Raw genomic sequence first — 22,841 nt, forward strand, 5'->3', positions numbered from 1 at the left:
GGTGTGGCTGCTTTGCACTGAAACTATGTACCGTAGGCCTAATGATGGAATGTGACTGTATTAATGAATAAGAATAATATATCCTACCAGATCCTACCAGGTCCAGATATAATGGGGAAATGGCAAAACAAGACAAGAGTAACCAGAGGTGTGCATATAGTTTGGGCTGTGTGTTGCTCATAATAACCAGTTGACCTCAGTGTCCTAAAAAGAAAATGCAACCAGTCTCCTCCTCATGAATAATTCAGAATGTATTAATATTATGAATACACTGGGCAATTTTAATATACCGGTACTATAGTTAAACTTATTGAAATGTGACCTCCAAATTGTACCTTACCTTGCACCTTCAGCAATGTAGTTTATAGAAAAGAGATTTATTATATAAAGTTGCGTCGCCTTATGTTGTGATTTGACAATGATTGTATTGTCTTTGTGGACAACAGCAATCAATCATAAATTGCTACGTATAGTTCAACCATTTACATATATCTTGCATAATATTTGATATCAAATGTAATTAATTTTCCTCGCCACCTGGATCAGAAAATATAAGATAACTTGGCTAAATAAAACTTTATTACACTTTTATTATGTTGAACCACCTGCCATGGCAGCCATAAGGTATTCCTGTACACTTAAATGCAAAAGATGAAAGAATATTTAAATAGGCTAGATAAAAACATTGGGGGGGGGGGGGGGGGGGGGGGGGGGGGCAGGTGATAGGTCATAATCACCCTAATATGGCTATGACATCCCAGTGAATCCAGGAAACAACACTGATGATTTGTCCAAGTTTGTGCATCAGTATGTTTTATTAACTGGAATACTCTGGGAGTGGAAGTACCAGTGACAACCAGGAACAGACAAAGAGTGTCTTGACATAATCTGGAAAGACAGATGACCGGAGATACGGCCACCCAGGGTGGACAGTGTTGGCAACTTGGCAGCCCAAACTATACACAATCCACAGAAGTCACTTCTGGTAAGACGCAGGAGGAACCACAGTGCCCAGAGCCTCCTAGTGATGCCAACAGTCACCCGCTGACCACTGCTAACTCACCTGCCACCCTAAACCCACAGTGGGGGCAGTAGCATGCCACTTGGACACAGGCGGGGGGCTTGTTCGGGTCGCCTGGAGGAGGATGGCTGTTGCAAGACCCAAACAACCAGTGACTCCATGCAGGAAACAACACTGATGATGTCTCCACGTTTGTGCATCGGATGTTTTATTAACTCAATACTGAAACTTAGAAATACTCTGTATTGTAAAGGTACAATATTTGCCTCTGAGATGTAGGAGTAGAAGTACTGGAAACTGGAAATACAGTACTCAATAAGTACTGTAAATAATGAAGTACACAATGCTGTATACTTAAGTAAAAGTACTTGAATAAATGTACTTTCTACCACTGGTACTGCATAACCAGAAGAGCATGCATTCCCAACAGGCATTGTTCCCAACATCTGCTTAATGTATCAAAATGACAATGACACAAATTATAATTCATGAAGAATTGGTCTTTTATTTTAAAGAAATCACACCCGTGTGAAGTGAGGGGCGCTCTTATCATCTTACAAAGATTAGGTGATGTAATGATGATGTAAAACAAACAATGTCAAAACAAACATTAAATTCTCTTTATTGTTAATAAAATGTTTGTGTTAGGGACAAATCAAACAAATTAATTTGTCTTCATTGTCAATGGCGTTTTTAAAACAGACATTGAACTAAAAACAAACATTCTATAATTATACTGTAGCTTGACATTCAGTGCACTCATCATGATCCTGGAGATTTGTTGTTTGCAACCTTCACATGTAATTCAAAATCTTGTCACACCACGCTTCAACTTGGAAGTCTTTTCCATTGTGCACAAGCACATTATCAGACACAAGTGTGGTCTGTGCACTCTCATCCATATGCAAAGTCACAACCTTTTTGTTGAAGTCTTGTGCTGAATACTGAATTGGCATCTTCTCAGAAGATTTGCTGAATCTATGGAGTCCTTTATTTTAACCCAGTTTTGTAATCCTCATACTGCCATTAATCCATAGTGTATCGATGTCTTTGAGCAACGGCACTCTGTGGTCAAAGTGGAAGAGCTGCTCTCCATCTACAAAAACTTTGAGGCGGCTTTGTTGACATTGAATCTCAATCTGGCAAAGAGACAAGAAATAACATTTTAGTCAAAAAATGTGGCGAGTTGAATCATCAATCTGTCAATAGAACAATGACCAACATAGTCTTAACAACTTTAACATTCTACCCTGTTTTTACATTAAGAATGACTGGGTTTTCATCAATATGGTGATCCATACAGTACTTACATACCATACCATACATATGGTATGGTATGTTAGGACTCAAAAAAACTCTGAGAAAGGTAACATTTATAGGCTATAGAAGAACAATATGTGAACTTGTATACTCACTCAAACCCATGGGCAATGTAAAAATTGGGTCCCAGTTAAAAACCAGATGGTATTTTCAACAAATTTATAACAAATTAATTCAAAACTAATTGCATTTATTAATTTTATAATTGACAAAATCTATCTTTTACTTAATTGTGCAAAAACAGTAAATCTATAAGTTCCTGTCATGCCGCGATGCAAAGCTGTGAACTTAATTTTGAGCTCCCCTTCCACCAAAAGTATTATTTTACTAATATATTCTTTATGTAATAAATTAAATCAATTAGTTTGATTAACTGTCGCACCCCTATCGTTTATAATCTGTTGTGTTTTACCCTGAAAGGCTGATCTCTGATGAAGGGAAAAAAAGGAATGTCTCTCTCTTTGTTGCCCCAGGTTCCAGACACACGGGCTCTGCGGAGGACCTGGCGGTCCTTGAATCTGACACAGAGCTCCAGTGCAACATCTGTGGGAGGTTCCGTTGAGGTTCCACGTCCACATGTAAGGCCAACGTAGAACCTAGGGAGGTGCAGAGCCAAGACCTGGTTGGTTAGCTTGTATACAATGCTTCTATTCAATCTGGTTTCCGGCTCTTGGAAACCAAGTTGAATGGAATCAACAGTTTTTTACTGTATTGTGTTTATCTAATGCATAAATAACACCTAACCTGGCTGCCATAGAATTTCAATGATACTGCAAAATGACCACTGTTTCCTTTAGAAGATTGATATGCCACTCTTCTGCACTGTGAAACCAAATCATGTTTTACCATTGGAACAAATTAGCTTCCCATGTGTGCACTGTGCTAATGTGTTTGCTCATAACAATGTTACTATCCCAAAGAAGTAGACCTACTAGTCAGCCGATCATTCAATGAATTCTATTAATCCAATTTTATGGAGGTTCTGCTCATTTGAAACCATAGTGTAATTGTTAAAGTGAGACACAGACTTAGACTACAGTATGTGTGCACCAATATTATATAGTGAATCTCATTGAACTGTTTTGAAAATTAACCTCAGTATTACATGATTTACTCAGACATGTTCAAGTTCAATGGCAGAGCACATGCATAAAAGACAGGATAGGGATAGGCTATAGATAGAGGGTATGCACATGCATAAAGTGAATGGCAAATCGATTGGCAAAGTGAGTTTAACGTCATTTAACATTGTTTAATAATACAATCAGATAGGACTTTTCAGTTTGGATGTATGGGCTGTCAAGTAGGGGTTCCCGTATAACTTATGATGTCATGTGCACCCTATATAGGTTTAGAACATTTAGTCACTTAAGTTCTCAGATATTTCACAATTGATATAGGCCACATAATATGTTAAGGATGAACTATTCTAACACATTATTCGGTTCAGACAAGGAGGTTTATTTTACCTGTCAGGCCGAGAGTCCACTATACCCATCACCATGATCCTCTTCCCTGGGCACATCCCACCTTGAATGTGGCCTCTGAAAGGAACCGCCTAAACACAGAGACACAGATTAGACAATCATTGATTGATTGATTGAATCAGCACGAGGTACAGTCAGACATTTGGGCTAAAAGGATAACACAAAAAGTCCATGCATGGTGACTTGTTGCCATTGTATTTCCTATATTATACAAAATAAATAATATGAATATAGAGTAGGCTATAAAAATATGATTTTACCAGTGCTGTTGTCTCTGATGCCTGATCATCAGGAAAGGGTGGGCGGTGTTTATTGTCTACTGTTTTGAGACGGGTATTGCTGCAGCCTGCAGCTTCAGTCTTGACTGTTTTGGATGGTGCACACTCTGCCCACTGTGGAAAGTCATTTTTATAAAGGGAAACATCAACATTTACATTTTGATGTCTCTACTTTGTCTCTATATCTACTGGCAATACGTGGAAGATATAGCCTACAGGACATACGCACCCAAACTCAGGTCGAATGTGGTTTAAATTAAAGTAAACAATCGTCAATGTATGTAGTATAAAGTACTACAGTTTATTTTACCCTAAATCACAGCGTGACGTCCCGTGACCATCACGTGACACGTTCACCGAGTTATTTATTACTTTTATAAGCACGTCCATTGAATTAATGGGGTAAAGGTGTTTATTTGTCATCTTTATTTATAAATAAGCATTGCCTGATCAGCGTAAAGGTTTGAAACTAAAATTGCCTATATTTCGCCAATGCTGTCAGTCAGTAAGTTGTAAATGCCAGTCTTACCTTTTTTCTTCTAACTGTAACAGTTTCCGCCATCTTGACCTGATGGGAATGAACAAAGTTGGTCTAAATCTCCTAAAAAGCCGCGGATGTTGTCCCGCACCGCAGGTGGGCGGTGATGTTCAGTTGATAGTGATAACTAACACACAGGACAGCAGGACCTGTTTGTCTGGCTTGGTTTCTTAAGTTGTCTTGATAAGTGATGACGTAGCCTGACCAAAGCAAGGTAACATTGCTTTCCTTTTTGCCTCTACTTAAATCTCCCAGAGAGAACTCAAGAAGTTAGCATTTACTCTGGACTTTAGACTGAGAGTCTAAAGTAAATAATCAATGAATGAGATCATAGTAGACATTTATAGAAGTTGTCAAATCTATTGTCAAATTTGTCAGGGTTAGCTAGGAAATGCAATTTTGAGTCCAACCAGTCGAGACAGCTCTTATTAACTGCAATTGTTTTCATAATCAAAATACTTAACCTTTATGTAAAATATGCACTAGGCTACTATATAGGGCCACTTTCTGGTTCCATTGACACAGAACCCATTCATTTTTCCCATTGAGATTTCCAGCCTGGAATCCAGCAGGATCCTGAATCATGACCATAAAACATTTGATTCTGTGGAGGATTTTTTTTAAATTATTTGTTTTGTGGTTTTCAATATATTTCTTTCTTCACATAATTAAATGTTTTATGGTCACGTTTCACCAGGATCCTGGATGAAATATCTTTGGAAATCTCTATGGAAATAATGAATGGGGTCTGGATCGAGAAAAATGGCTACCCCTGCTATGCCCTATATACAGTATGGAAACAGTATAGCCTATAGTATACTAATAGTCCTATTATAGTAATATAGTAACTATATTACTATACAGTATGTTATTAATTCATAAAATATTGTGTAAATTTAAACTTTGAGTGAAATTATATATAGTCAAAAATCAATTTCACTGTGGGAACCGGTGGACTGTGGTAGCTCTCTGTCATTATTAAATTATTTTCATATTCTTTAGCTGAAAGGGTAGAGATGCCGCCTGGTAAACAAAAGGTGCCATGCAGGTTCGATTCCTGGCCATGGCTTTGCATCATTGTGTCTATGAGATAAGACACTTATACTACAGTAAACCACTCCCCATCGAGTGCTTATCAGCAGCCATCAGCTGGGTGAAGCTTAAAACTGAATTTCCCAGCTGTGATCAACCAGGTCTCCCTCCTTTCTTTCACTGTAGGCTTACAATGTAGCAGTGATAGAAAATGTTTACTCTGTGGTAAATAATCTGTATTTAAAGTAATGAATCATAAAAATTAAAGCTTGCCATTATCAATTTGTTTTATGTTATTTTTGTTTTTGTACATGGTAGCTCCCAGGTCTCGCTAGTGTAAAGCTGGTAGAGTATGCACAGTCAGCAAACCAGTGGATAAATAAAAGCTATATAAAACATACAGTCCCTCTACAGAGGGTGGTGCTAAAGGATAGGTCTTGGGAAAGGCACAGAACATGTTTGAGGAGTGCGTGGAAGAAATGTGCTGTGGATTGTGGAAGAAGATTCAGGGCAGGCAGCCCACACCCACCATATCCGTATAACTGTAATAGTAGAAAGCGCACAACAAGACAAGCACCCATATAAAGATAGGAAAATGATATTGGAACCATCAGTGACACAGAATTCAGAAAGAATCAACAATGAAAGCTCAAAGACTTACCAAGTCTGCAGTTAGAACAGGATGAGATGAGATAGCTAGTTGTTATACATTATTCCCGAATCCCAAGTCGTTCCCATAAGAGTATAAGCTAAAAACCACAATTGTAAATATAAAACAACTTCAACCATGTATGGTTTTAACTTTTAACATGAATTACAGTACAACTCAATAACTGCACTGAGCCGACATGTCCTTTTACTACTCCAGGAGGAGGCTTGAACAAAGGGAGGAAGCAAATCTGCTGGCAGAGCACAGGTCAGAGGAAAAGGCTGGGCAAGTGCACAGTAAAATGGACATTATGGGTCCATTTGGTTTCGTGTTTTGTACACAAGATAAATGAAACTGAGGATTTTACTAATAATGAATTGCATTTTTATAGAGCTTTTCCAAGTGCTCGAAGCGCTTTACAATGGTTCATTCATTCATACATTGGGAGGTGAAGTGGCGAACAGTCGACACCAGCGTCCTCACTTCCCACATTCACACACCAATGGTGGCAAGCTCACACCGACCAACTCATTGGAGGCAATGTTCAGTGTCTTGCCCAAGGACACTTCGACATGTGGACAGGAGGAGCTGGTATTCGAACCGCCAACCCTTGGATCATTGGACGACCTGCTCTACCTTACTATGCAGAAAGAATGCAGCTCTGCCAGGAAACAAGACAACAGAATAGTACTTCAGACATGTTAAGGGTTAGAGCAGACTGTTAACCATCATGCTATAAGACATTAACCACTCTCAATCTGGCGTCCCTATTTTGGACATTTCATTATATTGTCAAAAATGGCACAAACAAAAATAATGAACATACATCTATCTACCAGCTTAAATCATTGTGCGCATTATGTAAAACACACACACACACACGCCACATACACAAATCAGCATTGTTAGGCAGCAGACAGTTTGTGCATGTTACGTTTGTGATGTCCGTCAACCCACCATCCACCCAGAGGGCAATTTGAACATAGGATAGATAAATATGTAAGTATTATGGTTGCAATGTTACACGTCCTGCTTCCACCATCTCAGATCATCTCCACCTCTCCTAGGCTAGTTACCTCAACATTGTACCATGCCATGTCCAAATACTGCAGTTCCATGTCAGCCTTGCCAATCGCACGTTTAGCTGCCTCTATAGAGTGCAACTCCAAAATGTGGTGGCATACCACAAATGTGAAAAGTTGACCTGTAAAAGCTTTTTTTACTTACAGTTGGTAAAATGGATGGATTAGTGTTGTCAATATTGAGCTGTCTCGCTATTTTTGAGTGGTGCAACCACGGCCGTCTCCAGCAAGGAACAGCAATGTCTGTGTTCACATACGTGGCCATGAGCACCAGTATATGACTATGAGTACCAGTAGGGGCGCTGTTGTGCCAGAAACAGAGAGAGAGATAGTATTAGTGCTGCACTGTTGCCTGCTAATGGGGGTTGCACCACTCAGTTCACACGGGTGTGATTTATTTTGTACATTTTCATGTAGTCATTGATGGTGGTCAATAAGTGCATTGCAGACGTGTAATAATAAGTGCATCCAGAGTATTCGACCCATATGGTCCTGCTACCTGCAGGCATAGGCTTTTTCTTTTTCCCCAGAGGTCTGTGGCATTATGCTGACCTCTGCTGGGACATGTGGAAAACATGTTGGAAGGAACATCAGATCTGGTTGAAACTTCATGAATAGATTATCCACAGGGAGCAAATTGAACTTCCCTTTCGCATTTAACACCCATACAAGTCAATGGTCAAGATAGATTTGAATTAGATTATACAGACAGACCATTTTTGTTAGACACCAGCACACAACTACTGTATATCAGCATGACTAATATAAATATAAATTAAAATACTCAAGAGATTCTGAATAAATAGCAGATAATAAAGAATAATAAAACACCAAGCATAGGGGAAAACCCATATTGCACTTTTATTGACAATACTGTAGTACAGCATGAGATCCTAGGCTGGCTCAGAGCTTGCAAGGACGATTGAAGTAACATCAAATGCTTCCAATGGGGCTTCTCAAGTGTATTTGAATATTGTCAGTCGAGCAAAAACTTTGCATTTCCATAGTTATTTTTATATATATCTAAATAATGCCCTATTTTATACTATGTTGTATGACAGTGTCGCGCAAAAGCAGCAAAAACAGCCAATCTACAACCTCACAACGCATTGCGATGCAACAAAATTCTGAGTGAAAATGTTCACATATAAGACATGCCTAAAATAAGGAAGGCATGTCAAAAATAGTTAAAATTGGTTAATATTTAACCAATTAGACGTAAGATTAATAACTACACTGGATCTTTTGGAACACAGGTTCTTTTGACTTTTCCTGAAAAGTAACAGTCTTTGACATACAAGGTTTCAGCAATGATATCCAGAGACCCCAGGGCCATTTTTAACACATCTTTTCTGGAGGTCCCTGGCACAAAACATTTTCAGATGGGGGTCGGCAACCAAATACTATATCAATTTGGGGGTCCTTGGCACAAAGTTGAAAACTACTGATTTATACTGTATGTGTTCTTTCCTCTGTAACAGTCCTGACATTCATTGGTGTAAAGACACACACTGCCCCTTGATTGTGAGTCTCTTGATAGTTCTGTCCACAGAAGGCCTCAGTGATCGAGGATGCGCAGGTTCCCTGACACAATCTTGTTTTCCAGCAACGCTCCGGCAGGAATATCAATCCTATCACCGTGATTGGCTATGATGATGACTGTTCCCTGATTTAAAAAATAATAATAATGAGTCAGACCAATGTAAATATTCAGCAGCAAATCATAATGAACCTACTGTTTAGTTTTTAACGGTTTACTTTGAAAACTGAAATGTCCAAAATAGTAGAAGGCAATAGTAGAATGGTGTGGTGGTTTTACACGCCTTTTACATCAATCCAAAGTTAATATGTAAATTTACATCAAGGTCATTGTTTGGGAACTGATGATGATGACTGAGGTGTAAACTGAACATGAAACTATTCGCTATGATTAATACAACCCTATTTAAAAAAGATAATTAAAAAAAATACAGTTTTAAGAGATATTCTGAAATTGAAAAAGTTCATAATGATAATGGTTGGATTGTTTTGGCCAGAAGGTGTACCTTTACGGAGACATTCTTTCCAAAGGTGACATCCCCAGATACAGTGAGGTGATCCAATTCCAACATGTCTGGTATGCTCTCGAACCTTGTCAGGTAGTCATGAACCTAAAGGAAAAATAACATCAAGACATTATTATATAATATTATTATTTAGGGAGACACCATATGGGCACAGTACTGACAGCTGCTGTATTAATGTAAGTCACTCTGGATCAAGAGCATCTGCTAAATGACTAAATTGTAAATTGTATCAACCATTACAAATAAAAGTCATGATCTGATCTTGGTTATTTTGTCAGAAGTGAGTGTGTCTGTGAAGACTCACACACACTTCCTCACTCTATGTTTCTTGTGTGCTCTCCCCCTCTCCGGTCATGTCTCTCTTATCAAAGGTGACATCCCCAGAAAGTGTTCCGGTCACAGACACTAATGGACGGCCCAACGTGGCTTGGTGTGTCACAGCCTTAACATGTGTATTTTTTGGGTCTGGGAGGAAGGGGAAGCATCCAGATGAAACCTACAGTACATGAACACAGGATGAACATGCAAACTCCACGCAGGAGTTTGAATCCAGGACCTTCCACCGTGGCACACCTAATACTGTGGAATGGCCTGTGATATGATCTCTCTACCTTGGTGAAGGAGCTCCCCAGTTTGACATGAGGCGTGGTTTTGAATTCTCTCTTCTTGCTCATAGTGAGTGAACCAGCATCCAGGCTGTACAGGTTGGACATGACCAGCAGCAAATCCGACGAGGTTTTGACGGGAAGGAAGCGGCTACGTGGAACGTTGACTCCAAGGGCATTTTTGAAGCTTTTGATGGCAGCGCCAACGGCCGTCTCCAGCTGGATGACGTTCAGCCCCCCATCTAGAGTCTGGAGGGAGGGTTTGAAAATGACTCTGTTACTGTAGGTCACATTCAGACCAAGTGTTTAAAATATATATATATCCTCACTTTTAGATCCTAAACAATGACCATTAGGTCACAATCCCACCTTTAAAGTAAAGTCTTTACTAGGAAATACATGTTTCGACAACTACTATGACGTAATGTAAAGTCCCTCTTCTCTAGCAATTTCATTGGTTGGTCAAAGGGTTACATTAACAGTGGCTGTAGTTAAAATTGCACACAGAACTCATCTCCTCCAAACAACACCTGCCACAAAGTGAGACAACGGCTCATTCAAATAAGCGACCTGTATCATATCATTTATGATCATTGCCGTAGCATATTGGTCCTGTCACCTTTGGGTTGACGATGATCTCAAGGTCCATTTCGTTCTGATCGTGCAGTCTCTTAATGGCCGGTAGGGAGATCCACAAGTTATTGGTGTTAAAGATCTTAAACTTGGTGACTGACTTAAACTCGTCCACGTGGGCCTTGGGCACCTGGGCAATCTCCAGCAGCCTCAGGTGGTCATCATAGTTGATGAGAGTGCCACCCTGTGGAAGGAAGAAACATACGCATTTTTAAAACATCCACTTTGATTTTATGAAATCAAAAAGTAAATAGTACGAGTTAATTCAGCGCGGTGAACACACCTTAACGTCAGCCCTGGTCTTGTCTGTGACCTCCATGATGAATTCACAGCGTTTGTCGGGCGGTTGGCTCATCAGGTGGTTGAGGATGAACAGGTCCACGGTGGCTCCCAGGTTGTCAATGTTGGAAACAAAGATGTACTCCTTGCCCTCGGCCAGCAGTGTGTCCAGCAGACCGGAGTTAGAGAAGCTGGCATAAATGTCTCCGTGGCCCGGTGGGTACCAGGCCTCTGCGTTCTCCCCACTCGTCCCCATGCCTTTGGCAATAGGCAGCAAGGATTCCTTGTTGATCCTCGGGTACCTAAAGAGTGGGAGGAGGGGTAGGGATGGGGGGGGGGGGCAAGATAGTTTAGATTAAACTGGAAACAGACTTCTTACATAGGACCACAATGGGAACAAGTCCCCAGTGCCGTTTATATTTATCTAATAAAGTATTAAATCAATCAAACGGCTCAAATCTAGCTCCGATTTTGTATGAATTTGCTCAGACACTATGATGTGGAATTCTCCATTAATTGTCAATGGGAATTGAATGTTTGTGTAGGACGGAAATATACACTAATAGCTGAATATAGGAGGGGCTAGCGCCCCTCAAAAATAAAAAGATGGGTTGGGGTTACAGGGTTGACGGTACATAAGAAAGGGTAGGAGTTACTTGCTTTGATTAAAAAAGGTACATATCGTTGCTGTCGGGCAGAAACCTCTTATCTCCATATTCTAACGTACTTGATCATACCACAGCGGCACACAAAAGAAGTTTTTTATATAGCTTGTAGATCTGCTACTATTTTTTACATTTTTAATCCTGAAAAGTAACTGTTTTGGTCATATCCCCACCGGACAGAGACGATAAGAAAGGGGCTGAGGTTACTGTACCTGCTTTGGTTGAAGGTGTGGATCTTGACGCGGTGGTGGGTGTATTTCTGTAGGATCTTCTTGGTGTCTTCGTCCGTGTTGAAGGAGTTCATCAAAACCAGAGGCACGTCCGTATTGAACGTTTTGTTGAGGTGCTGAGTCACAGACATTTTTTTTAAATTCCAATTCCAATTTATGTCTTTGGCTACGTTAAAAAGGCTTCATGCCACCAACTGATTTTGAGAATGTATCCTCGGAATGAATTTAGAGTCAAATAAGCTACCCAATGTATATAATGTACACAAAGCATAGGACATGTCACAATACAGACGGTATGTGCCCTTGTGATACAATTAGCATCTCTAATCCTCCTCTAATTAGTACAAATGTTTGTCTATAAGGGTCCATTCGGTAGCATTTCTACACAGGATTTTCACCATGGTAATCTACATCAGAGAGATGGATTTATAACTAAATAACTTAAAAGACACCACACTGTAAATTTAACTCTGAGATGACAGACACTCAGGATTCTACTGTGCGCAAATCGAAAGCTAACATCAGACATGTGCTCTCTATCCATTTCTGTAGGCTTCTACCTCAATCTGTTGGACGGTGAGGTCCAGGAAGGTGTTCTCGTTGCGGACACTGATGAGACTCTTGGGCCCCTTACAGCCCATGCTGGTTCCCAGGCCTCCGTTGAGTTTGACCACAACCAGTTTGTTAAGGCTGTCAGTGATGCTGTCTGGAAGACCTTTGGCTTTGATCTTCTCATAAGGCTGGATCTATTGGCAACACAGGAGAGGGGTGGGACAGATAGTTAGCATGGTGTTGTCCAGTTAAGGTTTTAGTTTTACTGTCAATGTTTGATATGTTGTGCTTTCTCTGAGGAGCCACGATGAAGACCACTTTACTCTGGGAAGAATTTCTTGCTCCAATATTATGAATTATGTTCTTTGGAGATTTGAACAGTGAATAGACTTAAAATTTTCATTTGAAAAGGTGTTCTGCTTGTGCTGTTTAATTATAGCTGTTGGCTGTCAGTAGAGTACTAGTGCGGTTTTTGGGAGCTATATGGTGGACCTGGGCCAGGTGTACTTGTACTGTCAGTAGCATGAAGCCTACTTTATGCTCTCTAATGCAATATGTCACTTGCCAATAAGATACTGAACTTGTCGGCAAGAGGTATAAATGCAGCTTCAGCATTTGCTCCAGACCCTCAGTGAGCCCTCAGTGACTCATCATAACAAGGACAGACATGGACGTCACTATAGAGGAAATTGGTAAAGACTCCTTTAACTAATTTATCCAAATGTGTAAAATAGTGCATGAGCAAAATAAAGCAAACACAGTTTAAAGGGCTTCAAAACATATGGAATCTGGCAAAAAAACATTTGATGAAATCATAGGAAATATGGTGTTCACTGATAGTAGTAAGGTAGATCATCTGAGAGGAAAAAGTCCAAGTTATACAAACACTGGTTCAGAAAACCAATATGGAGAGACAAATCGGCTTCAGGTAAACACAACTCAGTTTGTTCACAGAGGTGAAAGTAGTCCAACTCCAGAACATTAGACTTTAACATTGAATCAGTCTACCAGCAAAGAACAACATGTGCATATATGGCTTATTAGTGCCCTCCCAGGTGGGTTGTAAGGAGATGCTATTAAGTATTAAGTCCCAAGGCGCTTGAAAATTATAAATAAAATAACAGTAAGGGCGTAATGGTAAAATGTCTGCAAGGAGGCAAAGCCTGGGCTTATCCATGAAGCCGATGGGTGGGTTTGGCAAATCAGATACTTCACTAGTGGAGGGTCAAGGAAAATGTATTCCAAGGGTCACAGGTTTTGTGACATTAACTAACACAAAAATATATTTGAGTGACACCTCATCCTAAATATTGAGCTGTACCAATATCAAGCGGTCCATAGTTTAGATGCCATCAGTGGAGTCTTTGGAGTGCAGGACCAGAACAGAACTGACTCTTTGATCTTTGCTGTCTCCACATCAGCTGATCTAAGAAGAGACAAGCCCTTAGAGATGAAGTGTGTCATATTCATGGAGTTCTGTGTGGTTAACGGCGTGACACAGACAGTACAGGACAAAAAAAAGACAGCAGCCATGTATGTTCTATGTATGCAGTATGTACGGGTGCAGGCTTTAGTTAAGAACATACTATTGATCCGAAACCTCAATCCTAACCTAACCCTAACCGCAAGCACGGGAGCAGCGCATGTCGGACCATCGCTTTTTCGCATCGCATCGCATGTCCCCCCGCTTCGGATCTTCGGTGTGTCGGAAAAGCGTGCGCACCCCGTATGTACAGTATGCGCGCGCGCGTGCGTGCGTGTGTGTGTGTGTGTGTGTGTGTGTGTGTGTGTGTGTGTCATCTTCACTCTGACACACTTGTATCACGGTAAATGCTTTATATGTGGGAAGGATTATGTACTGTATACAATTACGAATATAATATACACAGATTACAATATGTATTTCTATACTACAAGTTAACAAATAGGGGAAACTGGCAGAAAAAGACTCTACAGAGAGAAGCATCAGCGCCACCCTCAGACTGACTAGAAATTTCGTTTTTCTGCTGTTCACAGTTGTAAAAATGACAAATAAAGCCTATCTCTAACATGCTCATAAAGTGCTCTGTGCTCAAAGTGATAGGTGCAAACACATAGCAACTGTATAGTGTATATAGCACTGACGAAGGTCCTATGACCGAGCACAGAGCACTTTATAAGCATGTTAAAATAAAAGGAGTGTTCCTTAAAAGTTCATGTAGAGAGCAAGACCTTTTCTGCCCGTTTTCCTTAATGTTTTTGAGACACCTGCAGTCATCCCTGAACAAAGGACAAAGAAACAGTTTACCCTACGATACTGTAACACATTACCTATATTATTGTATGTACTGTATTACATCTTTTGTATTATACATGCTGTTCAGTAAGAACTAAAATACATTTATGTATCCCAACCCCGGGACTGGGAGGTCTGGCGTGTGGAAGGACTAGGCTCTGTGGGTTGACTTCTGTCCGGACTCCGGGCCCTCCTACGGCTCACCAGGTCCACTCCTGCTCTCACCAGGTGCAGCGCAGGACCTGCGCGTTGCACCAGACTCCCAGCACCAGACACTTCATTCAGGAGTGGTGGATTATTGCGCCGCAATGTTTCCGCAGGCTTCACCGGCAAGGGAAACGGTGGTGCTGCAAGGCTCCGCTTGCGGCTTGAATGGCCCTCCTAAAGCTGTTGGGCCTCCTCCTCGCGGAAGACACCGTCTTGGGCACCAACCCATACTGCTCCTGGGTGCCTTCTACATTCTGGCTAGTGCCAATCATCTCTCGGGTGGTCACCAGACTATACCTGGTTGTCACATAGTCTATTCCTATGAGTCACTATAAATGAGGAACTAAGAACTAAAAAACATCGCATGGATGCACCTGGAACTTATCCTCAGTGATGTATCCCAAGGTCATCAGGGCTTCATAAACACACACATATACTACCATTACCAACCATAATATATTCCGTAGTATGCTATACAGTCAACATGCATAGAAGCTGAAACCCTGCCATGGGAAACGTACTGGCTAGATTTGTACGTTAGGTTCAATAGGTTGATAGGTTTATGAACCCAGTGTTCAGTGTTATCTTTGGAGTTTCATAATATTATTACAACCAACAGGACAATGACACAAGCCACTGATAACCCCTAACCCAGACCAAACATGTTAATCTAAAAATAAATCCTCTACCATTTGTAAAGAGCTACATCTACTCATTAAATTAATATTTAAGATATTCAAGTATAAAATAAGGTTTTAATGTACACATGGACACATATGCATATTATATAATTTCCTTTTAAATCCAGTGTGATGATTTCAAGTTGATACCAAGTAACAATATACTGTATTTCCTATGAATGAACAAAAGGAAAACATTTCTGGAGCACCATTTATCTTTTGTTTAGCCCCATGTACTGCATGCCTGTGTAACTTAACCCACAACAGTGGCTGTGGGTAATGGAGACATTCTAGAGATAAGGTTTCATTATTCTCTCTGAGCAGCCTTTCGGACTAGTACGCACATCAGTGGTCTGTGCAGCGGTGGGACGGAGCGGAAATAACTGGGTGTCTGTCTGTCCAAATGTGTCTGGGGTTCCAGCAGTCTAGACTATAGAGCAGGGGCTTTTTAGCTCAATACCCAAAAGAGACATTAGACATTTCCCCCCCAGGCAAATGTCTAATGTCTCTAACCTAACCTAACCTAACCCTAACCGAACTAGTGAAAATAGTAGATCTACAAGCTCACAAAACTAAACAAGTGTCCCGAGTCTAATGTCAATTCAATTCAAAGGAGTTTTAGTGGCATGAGAAAACATAAGTTTACATTGCCACAGCAAGTGTCAAAATACAATGTCACCCTCGTCCAGCCTCACCTTCATCCACCAAGGCGGACTTTCGAATGCTGGAGAGGTCAAGCTATTTTTAGGCCTAACCTTCTGTCCGCCTGTGTATTTTGGGAGGTTTGGGGCTGTGGGCAATGGGGACTGGGGTCTGGGACATAGTAAAATGTCACCACCATGGTGTTCTCAGATCCGATTACTTAAGCTTGTAAATAATTTCTATCTGATGGCTCGTTTCCTTTCCATAGTAATACAAACCAAAGAGTTTGCCTACATTCAGAGAGAAGCGACATCGACACCACACAGAGGAACTCTGCACGATATACCATGAAAGATATGTAGCTAGTAGAGGTTTTATGATTTAAGAGATCTGTAGCCTCTATAAACCCAAATAAACCGCCGTTTAGACGCAAATTCAATGAAGTTAGCCTCTTATCAATATTCCAGCAGGGAGTATCTGCTCAAAGAGCCATAATAGACTCAGAGAGAAGCTGAACAGAGGGAGGCTGATTTCATCACCTTGCACCGATCTCAAGCTTCCTTCTGACTCTGTGCATCAGCCTGCGTTCTTTGGCTTCTCTCACTAGCTGCTTCTAATCCTAATAATAATGTTTGAGTCAGCTGGGGTTGGGGGGGGGGGGGGGGGAGTTAACCCCAACCCTGGAGTGAATGAGTGCAGTGGCTGCTGGCCCATGAAGAAGAAATTCAACACTAGTCTTACTGTCCAGCCTGGTCCCAACATATCATTGCCCTAATCACGCATAGATCGGCAAGTGACATGACTATACTCAAGGACAAACTAATCTCGCTGATCAAAGAGACCACCATGTCGAAGTCCATTATGTTTACATCAGACCAAACTTTAACCTAATTCTTTACACCAGACCAAAGGCCATTCTGTTGCGCTTTCCAGACGTTTATAGCAGCCCTGGGGCTGCACTGCCAGACAAAACAATGTGCATAAGCCGCCCTCCACAATTCCCCAGACCATGGCTGCACAGTAGATAAGAATACATTTCAGACATGTCAGTAAGGATAAAGGAAAGTTAGGCAATGTGATGTGGTGTGATGAGGTAGAAGGTTAGGCTACACTGGTTGGAAAGGTGTACCCAGCTGGCATCTGTGTCTTGGGCAACAATTCTCCAAATAAATCTCAGAAATTGCCAAAATAGCAGATCTACAAGGTCATGTAGATCTCACATTGCGAGGTTGTAGATCAGCTATTATTCCAAAGCACGACACCGGCATACGTCCAAGTATAAATAGGACCTAATAATTATTATTAAGCACTCTTTACATAAAATAAAACAAACTAGAAATGCACTCTCGAGATGCCAACTTGCACCTTGCACACAAGTAGGCCATGTATGGTCTGGCCTACTTGTGCGCAAGCAGAGCGCCCCATGAAGTGCGCTCACCACTGCTAGTACGACTGCTGCTCTACCTAAAGCTCTCTCTGCTGTCTGTGTACGACTGCTGCTCTGAGTCCTAGAGCTCTCTGCTGTTCTAAATCCTTGAGACCCGTTATTGACCTTATACCAACCATGAAACGTACCTTAGTTACGTCACCAAGAATGATGGTCCCTTATTGGCTTTTGGAGGACATCGACATACATACATACCCCCTATTGACCTTATACCTCTACCTTGAAACGTACTTTAGTTACATCATCAAGAACAGTAGTCCCTTATTGGCTGGTGGAGTACACCGACATTCATACATACATACACGGACATACATACATACCCAGCCGTTTGCAGTACTTGCGCACTCTGCTTGCGCAGGTAATAACTTAATTAAAACATAGAACAAGTAACACCACAGTGTGAAGTGAGCGGTGCCTTTGATCTCAGTGCTGCTGCACCCACTAATATGTTTGATGATGACGTATGATGATAATGTCTGATGTATTGGCAGAAAAATAAACCCCCAAACACTCACGGTCAAAAATGAAATATGGGCTAAAAATAACTCAAATAGATCAAATTAGAATGATGAATGAATTAGATTAGGTGGGGAAGGCAAGTCTGAGGGCGGTTTTAAAATGGGAGAGGGTGAGGGCAGCTTATCATTCATGAGTCATCAGCGTAACCAGCCTGTACTCACCGAGTCCTCTGGAGGTCTGTGGATCTTGGCCCAGTCAATGGCAGGTCCCTTGACTTGAAGGAATCTGTGGAAGATGTTCTTGAAACCGTCAAAGTCCTTTCTGGAGATCTGCAACCAATCAAATGTCAACAATCACTTTCTGCTTTGAGGCGAATAAAACACTGAACCAAAATGTTTTTTTTATAATCGACTAAATCGATTAGTCTGTCATATTGCCCAGTCCTATTGTAAACTAGCAGCTCCCGCTTACTGTGTAGCAACCAAAGGTATGGCACCCCCATATGTTCAAAGTCTGATCCAACCCTACAACTGGCAGAACCTTCACTAAAACATCTGGGACAGCGCTCCACATGTCTCAGACTCTTCCCCCTTCTGACTAAAGCCTCTGACTAAAGCCAAGCCTCTACGACTTTGCAGGCTTATGCAAAGGCTAAAATATGTAATTAAGATGATACTCTACTGTTAGACGGATGATAGGTTCTTAGTTTACTTATGACCTTAGATGACTATCCCAATGCATTTGATGTATTACCTTGTGTTGTTCTTGCTTATTGCGTCTGCTAAATGCCTAAATTGTAAACAGCGCGGAAATTGGATGCTTCATTGGTGCGTTTAATCGTTTTAGCGATCCTTCCGTTTGGTGCACCCCCCCCCCCCCCCCCCCGTCTTTCTTTTCTTAGGTATTAAAAATGTCCTTAAATTGTCACTTCACTGTTATCTGGGAGGCCCCGAAAATCATGTGGGGAGTCTGGGGACCCCCCTGAGTGTCCCAACCCAAAGGTTGAGGTAGTCTCACTGATTCACAGGACCAGTTGCAAGCATTTCCTGTTAGTTCCTACCTAGGGTTGGGATTTTAACGATTACGGTTCCTTAAGGATCGCCCTCTTAACGGTCCGATTTCTTAATGGTCCCCTTTAACGATTCTTACCGGTCTGTAATTCTGAGGGTGTACACCAAATGGAACCAAATGGACTTACTGTTCCATTTGGTTCCATTTGTACACTCTCAGAGTTATGATGGTCCTTGTCCTTAAAACGTTGTGAACGACGTGAAGTCCACATAGAGCTCTGACAAGTGTGACAAAACCCGGTTCCAAATATGATAGAACCGATTCCTCAATGTTGGATCCGGTTCCTACCGATTCCAGATCCCAACCCTAGGGCCTAGAACCAATACCTAATACAACAATAGTAGCAGGACTTCCTACCTCAACCTCTGGTCCCTTGGCCGTGGCCAGCAGCATCTCCAGCTCATTGTGCATGGAGATCTCATGCTGCTGAACGAGCTTCTCCTTGAACTCTGTCATCTCTCCTTTAGTCAAGTCTGAGCGGTAGAGAGAGAGACAGGGAGAGAGAGAGAGAGAGACAGACAGACAGACAGACAGACAGACAGACAGACAGACAGACAGACAGACAGACAGACAGACAGACAGACAGACAGACAGACAGACAGACAGACAGACAGACAGACAGAGTTAAAGTGAGACAGGGAGAGATAAAGTGAGACAGAGGGAAAGTGAGACAGAGGCAAAGAGAGAGATATCGTGTTATTACAAAATAATAATAAATTAATTTGAAATCAATTTTCAAATCTTAAGTCATCAAGTAAAAAAATAAAGAAAAAAATAATAATAATAATAAAATAGACTAAACAAATGTGAGCATATGCCTCAAGATTTTGTTTTAATAACTAGGCGGCTAGGCCTACATTAAATCCGTGATTGTTGCCAGGACACGCTTCTCAGGCAGCGACAGGGGGTTCCAAATTCTAGAGATTGGGAGTCGGGACTGTGAAGACCCAATTTCATCTGGTCCTTTGTCCATAAATATGATTGTGTTAGGGGCTCTGCTGATCCCATTAAGAGTAAGACCTGAGGCTGACTACACAAATGCCTTCTAAATCAGTAGGCTAATTCTCACACTTTCAAAATGTTCAAAAATAGAATACGTACAAGAGCTTGTAGATCTGCTATTTTTTGAATAGCCAACGCAAAAATCTAAAATGACATGCTTTCCTAGTTTTCTTTTAATGGGTTAGAATCTGGAGTGTTCACTCAACTGAGTGTGAAAAAGTTACCCATAAGGATCCACTTACTTTTCAAGACAGCATGTGTAGGACTACACAGATTTTAATCAAAACTAAATAGACATAGAGTAGGCCTATTACCTTTACATTATTGTGGGTTATTATTAGTGCACTGTAATTACACTGGATCTGTTTAAATAAAAAATATGCGACTACACAAGTAAAACCATTAATAGTTGTCTCCATAGCAACTATTAAAACCATAGCATCTCTCGGAGTTCAATTAACTATCTGGACACTTACCAGCCACGGTCAGTGACATTTTAAAACGCTATGACAAAAAAAAAGAAAAAAGATAAGAAATCAAACGTGTCCGTTTAAAAGCCTGTCACTTGGCAGTACGCAAAGATCAAAGGCAGCCCTGTCCTCTCCGACACAATGTAGAGGTTTTTGTCGGTGTTAAAACGGCATCCTCTCCTCTGCTTTACAGGACGGATAGGAATGTAAGGCACATCTCTGGACCAACGCGCCTTAGGCTAGCTGATGACAGCTAAACGACAAAAAGATTTGTCACTTTGTCCACGGATTCGGATCTGTTATTTGGGATCGGGTTCTTCAAAGTAGTACGGGGGAAAGGGAGAATAAGGACTGTATTCATGAGGCGGATGGACAGCACGCCCCCATGGATGGAGCCAAACGTCACTTAACTCGTGGTCGTCGTGACACTCGTTACTTTTTGGCCATTTCATCAGTGACTACAGTCAACACATGAGCCAATGATGTGACACGCGCGCGCGCGCACACACACACACACACACACTTGTGAGTCTGACACACACACACACACACACACACACACTCAAAGTGCAAGTGGCATCATGTCAGCCATGAGCCATGCCACGGCCACCATCATGCATGCCAATTGCCAGCAGGGAACCACGGACCGTGCTTTATCACACGTAGACTTATTATTTATTTATTTTAAAAAAAGCCACACATTTTTGCAAACGTCACAACGGCCACCACAGGACAGGACTGTTTATAACATGTAGCTATAATGCTACCCACCTGCAGATTTCCTCCCGTGGACACAGTGCTTTGATTAGACAGGCCAATGAACCGGTTTAAATCTGAAAGACGACCATTTAAATAGTTAAAAGTTGTGTCATCGTCCCTCCTCCTGTTTTTTTAGACAGTCCTTGGAACACATTCAACACAACAGTCCAAATGACCAGCCGCATGCAGCCTGAGCCAAGGCAGCTAAGCAGCAAAGGACTTCCCAGTCCCTGGGGACATGCGGAAGTGAGGAAATAAAACTATTGGTCAATAGCATCAGCCAATCAGGTCATGAGAAAAGCTGTCCTGTGTCCGATAGCACGTGGTCCTGCCCTGTCTGGTCCGAAGTCTGAACACAACTACTTTATTCATCATAACGGGGGAAGTTCTTCTCAACGACTCCACCTCCATACGTCTGAGAGTGTAAACACATGTACACTCTCAGTTGCAGTCAGTCAGTAAGACCTCTAAGTAAGGGTCCATTTGGAATTCCCGACTCAAGGTCAAGGTCAAGGAGCCAAAGCTCCCTGGACCCCACGGCCAACCTTTGAGAATCTGATCTAGAGCTAAGCCTGCGTGGGCTGAGCGGTGGGCGTGATTTTCTGGCACCACTGAACAATCGGATATTCATTTTTCCATTGATATAAAATATTTATATTCAATTATTTTAAGCATAGAATCAAGCCATCCAGGATCCTGGTGATTTTTTTCTTTTTTATATTTAAAAACATTAATATATAATTGTTGTACCTTTTTCTTCTCACAATATCAAAGGTTTTATGGTCATGATTCACCAGGATCAGGTAAGGATTTGTTTGCAAGAAAACCATGCCCACTGCTATGCCCTATATCTAGTGAATGTAATAATACACCAACATCTTTATGTTGTTGGTGTATTATACACCAACAATACTGTATGTAATCATGTAATGTAAAACTACAATACATTTGATTTGTTTGAAATGTCAAACAAATCAAATTTATTGTAGTTTTACACCTAGCATTACTGCAGTCAATTGTATAGTACATAATTTGTGTGTTATTCTACTCTTCAGATTGCATGCACAAAATGCTCTTCAAGTGCACTTGCAAGTCTACTGTACATGCACACAAAATGCTCTTCAGGTTGCAAATCTACTGTACATGCACACATGTAATTTACATTGTTTCAACTTAAAATGTACAGGCAGATCTTACTTAAATGTCCAGGCAGGAAGCTTACTTAATGCCTGCTCCTCAGAGGTAGGGTAACAGCCACAATACTGCTTTTCCGTTTGCATCACGAGTTAGTGACACTTTGAAACTTGATAAGTGAAATAGAACCTTTTCAAATTGCCTTGCAAGTACTACCCCCGTGTGGAAGGATTGATAATTGCACACCGGTAAAACTGA

The 22,841-nt window shown here is 41.2% G+C and overlaps 2 protein-coding genes across 5 annotated transcripts; both read right to left on the reverse strand.

The window, feature by feature from the left end:
* Window positions 1-1,557: 1,557 nt before the first annotated feature.
* On the reverse strand, window positions 1,558-5,211 carry LOC308313205 (galectin-related protein-like). Its single transcript, XM_080760188.1, has 6 exons — window positions 5,109-5,211; window positions 4,636-4,674; window positions 4,089-4,220; window positions 3,811-3,899; window positions 2,754-2,937; window positions 1,558-2,160 (listed from the first exon to the last, which is right to left on the reverse strand). Exons 2-6 carry the CDS (start codon window positions 4,666-4,668, stop codon window positions 2,017-2,019), a joined length of 582 nt encoding a protein of 193 aa, XP_080616314.1. The 5' UTR covers window positions 4,669-4,674; window positions 5,109-5,211; the 3' UTR covers window positions 1,558-2,016.
* A 3,033-nt stretch (window positions 5,212-8,244) lies between these two features.
* Window positions 8,245-22,715, reverse strand: LOC308313198 (UTP--glucose-1-phosphate uridylyltransferase-like). 4 transcript variants are annotated; one of them, XM_080760179.1, is made up of 11 exons: window positions 22,647-22,697; window positions 21,462-21,523; window positions 19,576-19,691; window positions 18,369-18,476; window positions 12,446-12,631; window positions 11,868-12,001; window positions 10,995-11,292; window positions 10,698-10,895; window positions 10,085-10,327; window positions 9,453-9,557; window positions 8,245-9,073 (listed from the first exon to the last, which is right to left on the reverse strand). In XM_080760179.1, the coding sequence occupies exons 3-11, from the start codon at window positions 19,672-19,674 to the stop codon at window positions 8,966-8,968; spliced, it is 1,479 nt and encodes a 492-aa protein (XP_080616305.1). In that variant the 5' UTR covers window positions 19,675-19,691; window positions 21,462-21,523; window positions 22,647-22,697; the 3' UTR covers window positions 8,245-8,965. The 4 variants fall into 4 exon arrangements, with proteins under 4 accessions (XP_080616305.1, XP_080616306.1, XP_080616304.1 ...); XM_080760180.1 differs by lacking the exon at window positions 21,462-21,523 and having other exon boundaries at window positions 22,647-22,715; XM_080760178.1 differs by lacking the exon at window positions 22,647-22,697 and having other exon boundaries at window positions 21,462-21,634.
* Window positions 22,716-22,841: the final 126 nt, after the last annotated feature.

Source organism: Protomyctophum bolini, assembly GCF_963924005.1.
Source record: "Protomyctophum bolini genome assembly, chromosome: 3".
Taxonomy (NCBI): Eukaryota; Metazoa; Chordata; class Actinopteri; order Myctophiformes; family Myctophidae; genus Protomyctophum; species Protomyctophum bolini.

What these genes read in the sequence shown, in the direction of transcription:
- LOC308313205 (XM_080760188.1), bottom strand. Translation starts at nt 4,668, where the DNA reads ATGGCGGAAACTGTTACAGTTAGAAGAAAAAAG. An exon ending in CATCAGAGACAACAGCACTG is followed by an intron (nt 3,900 to 4,088) that starts GTAAAATCATAT and finishes CTCTGTGTTTAG; the next exon opens with GCGGTTCCTTTCAGAGGCCA. An exon ending in GTGGACTCTCGGCCTGACAG is followed by an intron (nt 2,938 to 3,810) that starts GTAAAATAAACC and finishes GCACCTCCCTAG; the next exon opens with GTTCTACGTTGGCCTTACAT.
- LOC308313198 (XM_080760177.1), bottom strand. An exon ending in CCAAGGGACCAGAGGTTGAG is followed by an intron (nt 18,477 to 19,575) that starts GTAGGAAGTCCT and finishes GATTGGTTGCAG; the next exon opens with ATCTCCAGAAAGGACTTTGA. An exon ending in AGACCAGGGCTGACGTTAAG is followed by an intron (nt 10,896 to 10,994) that starts GTGTGTTCACCG and finishes TTCCTTCCACAG; the next exon opens with GGTGGCACTCTCATCAACTA.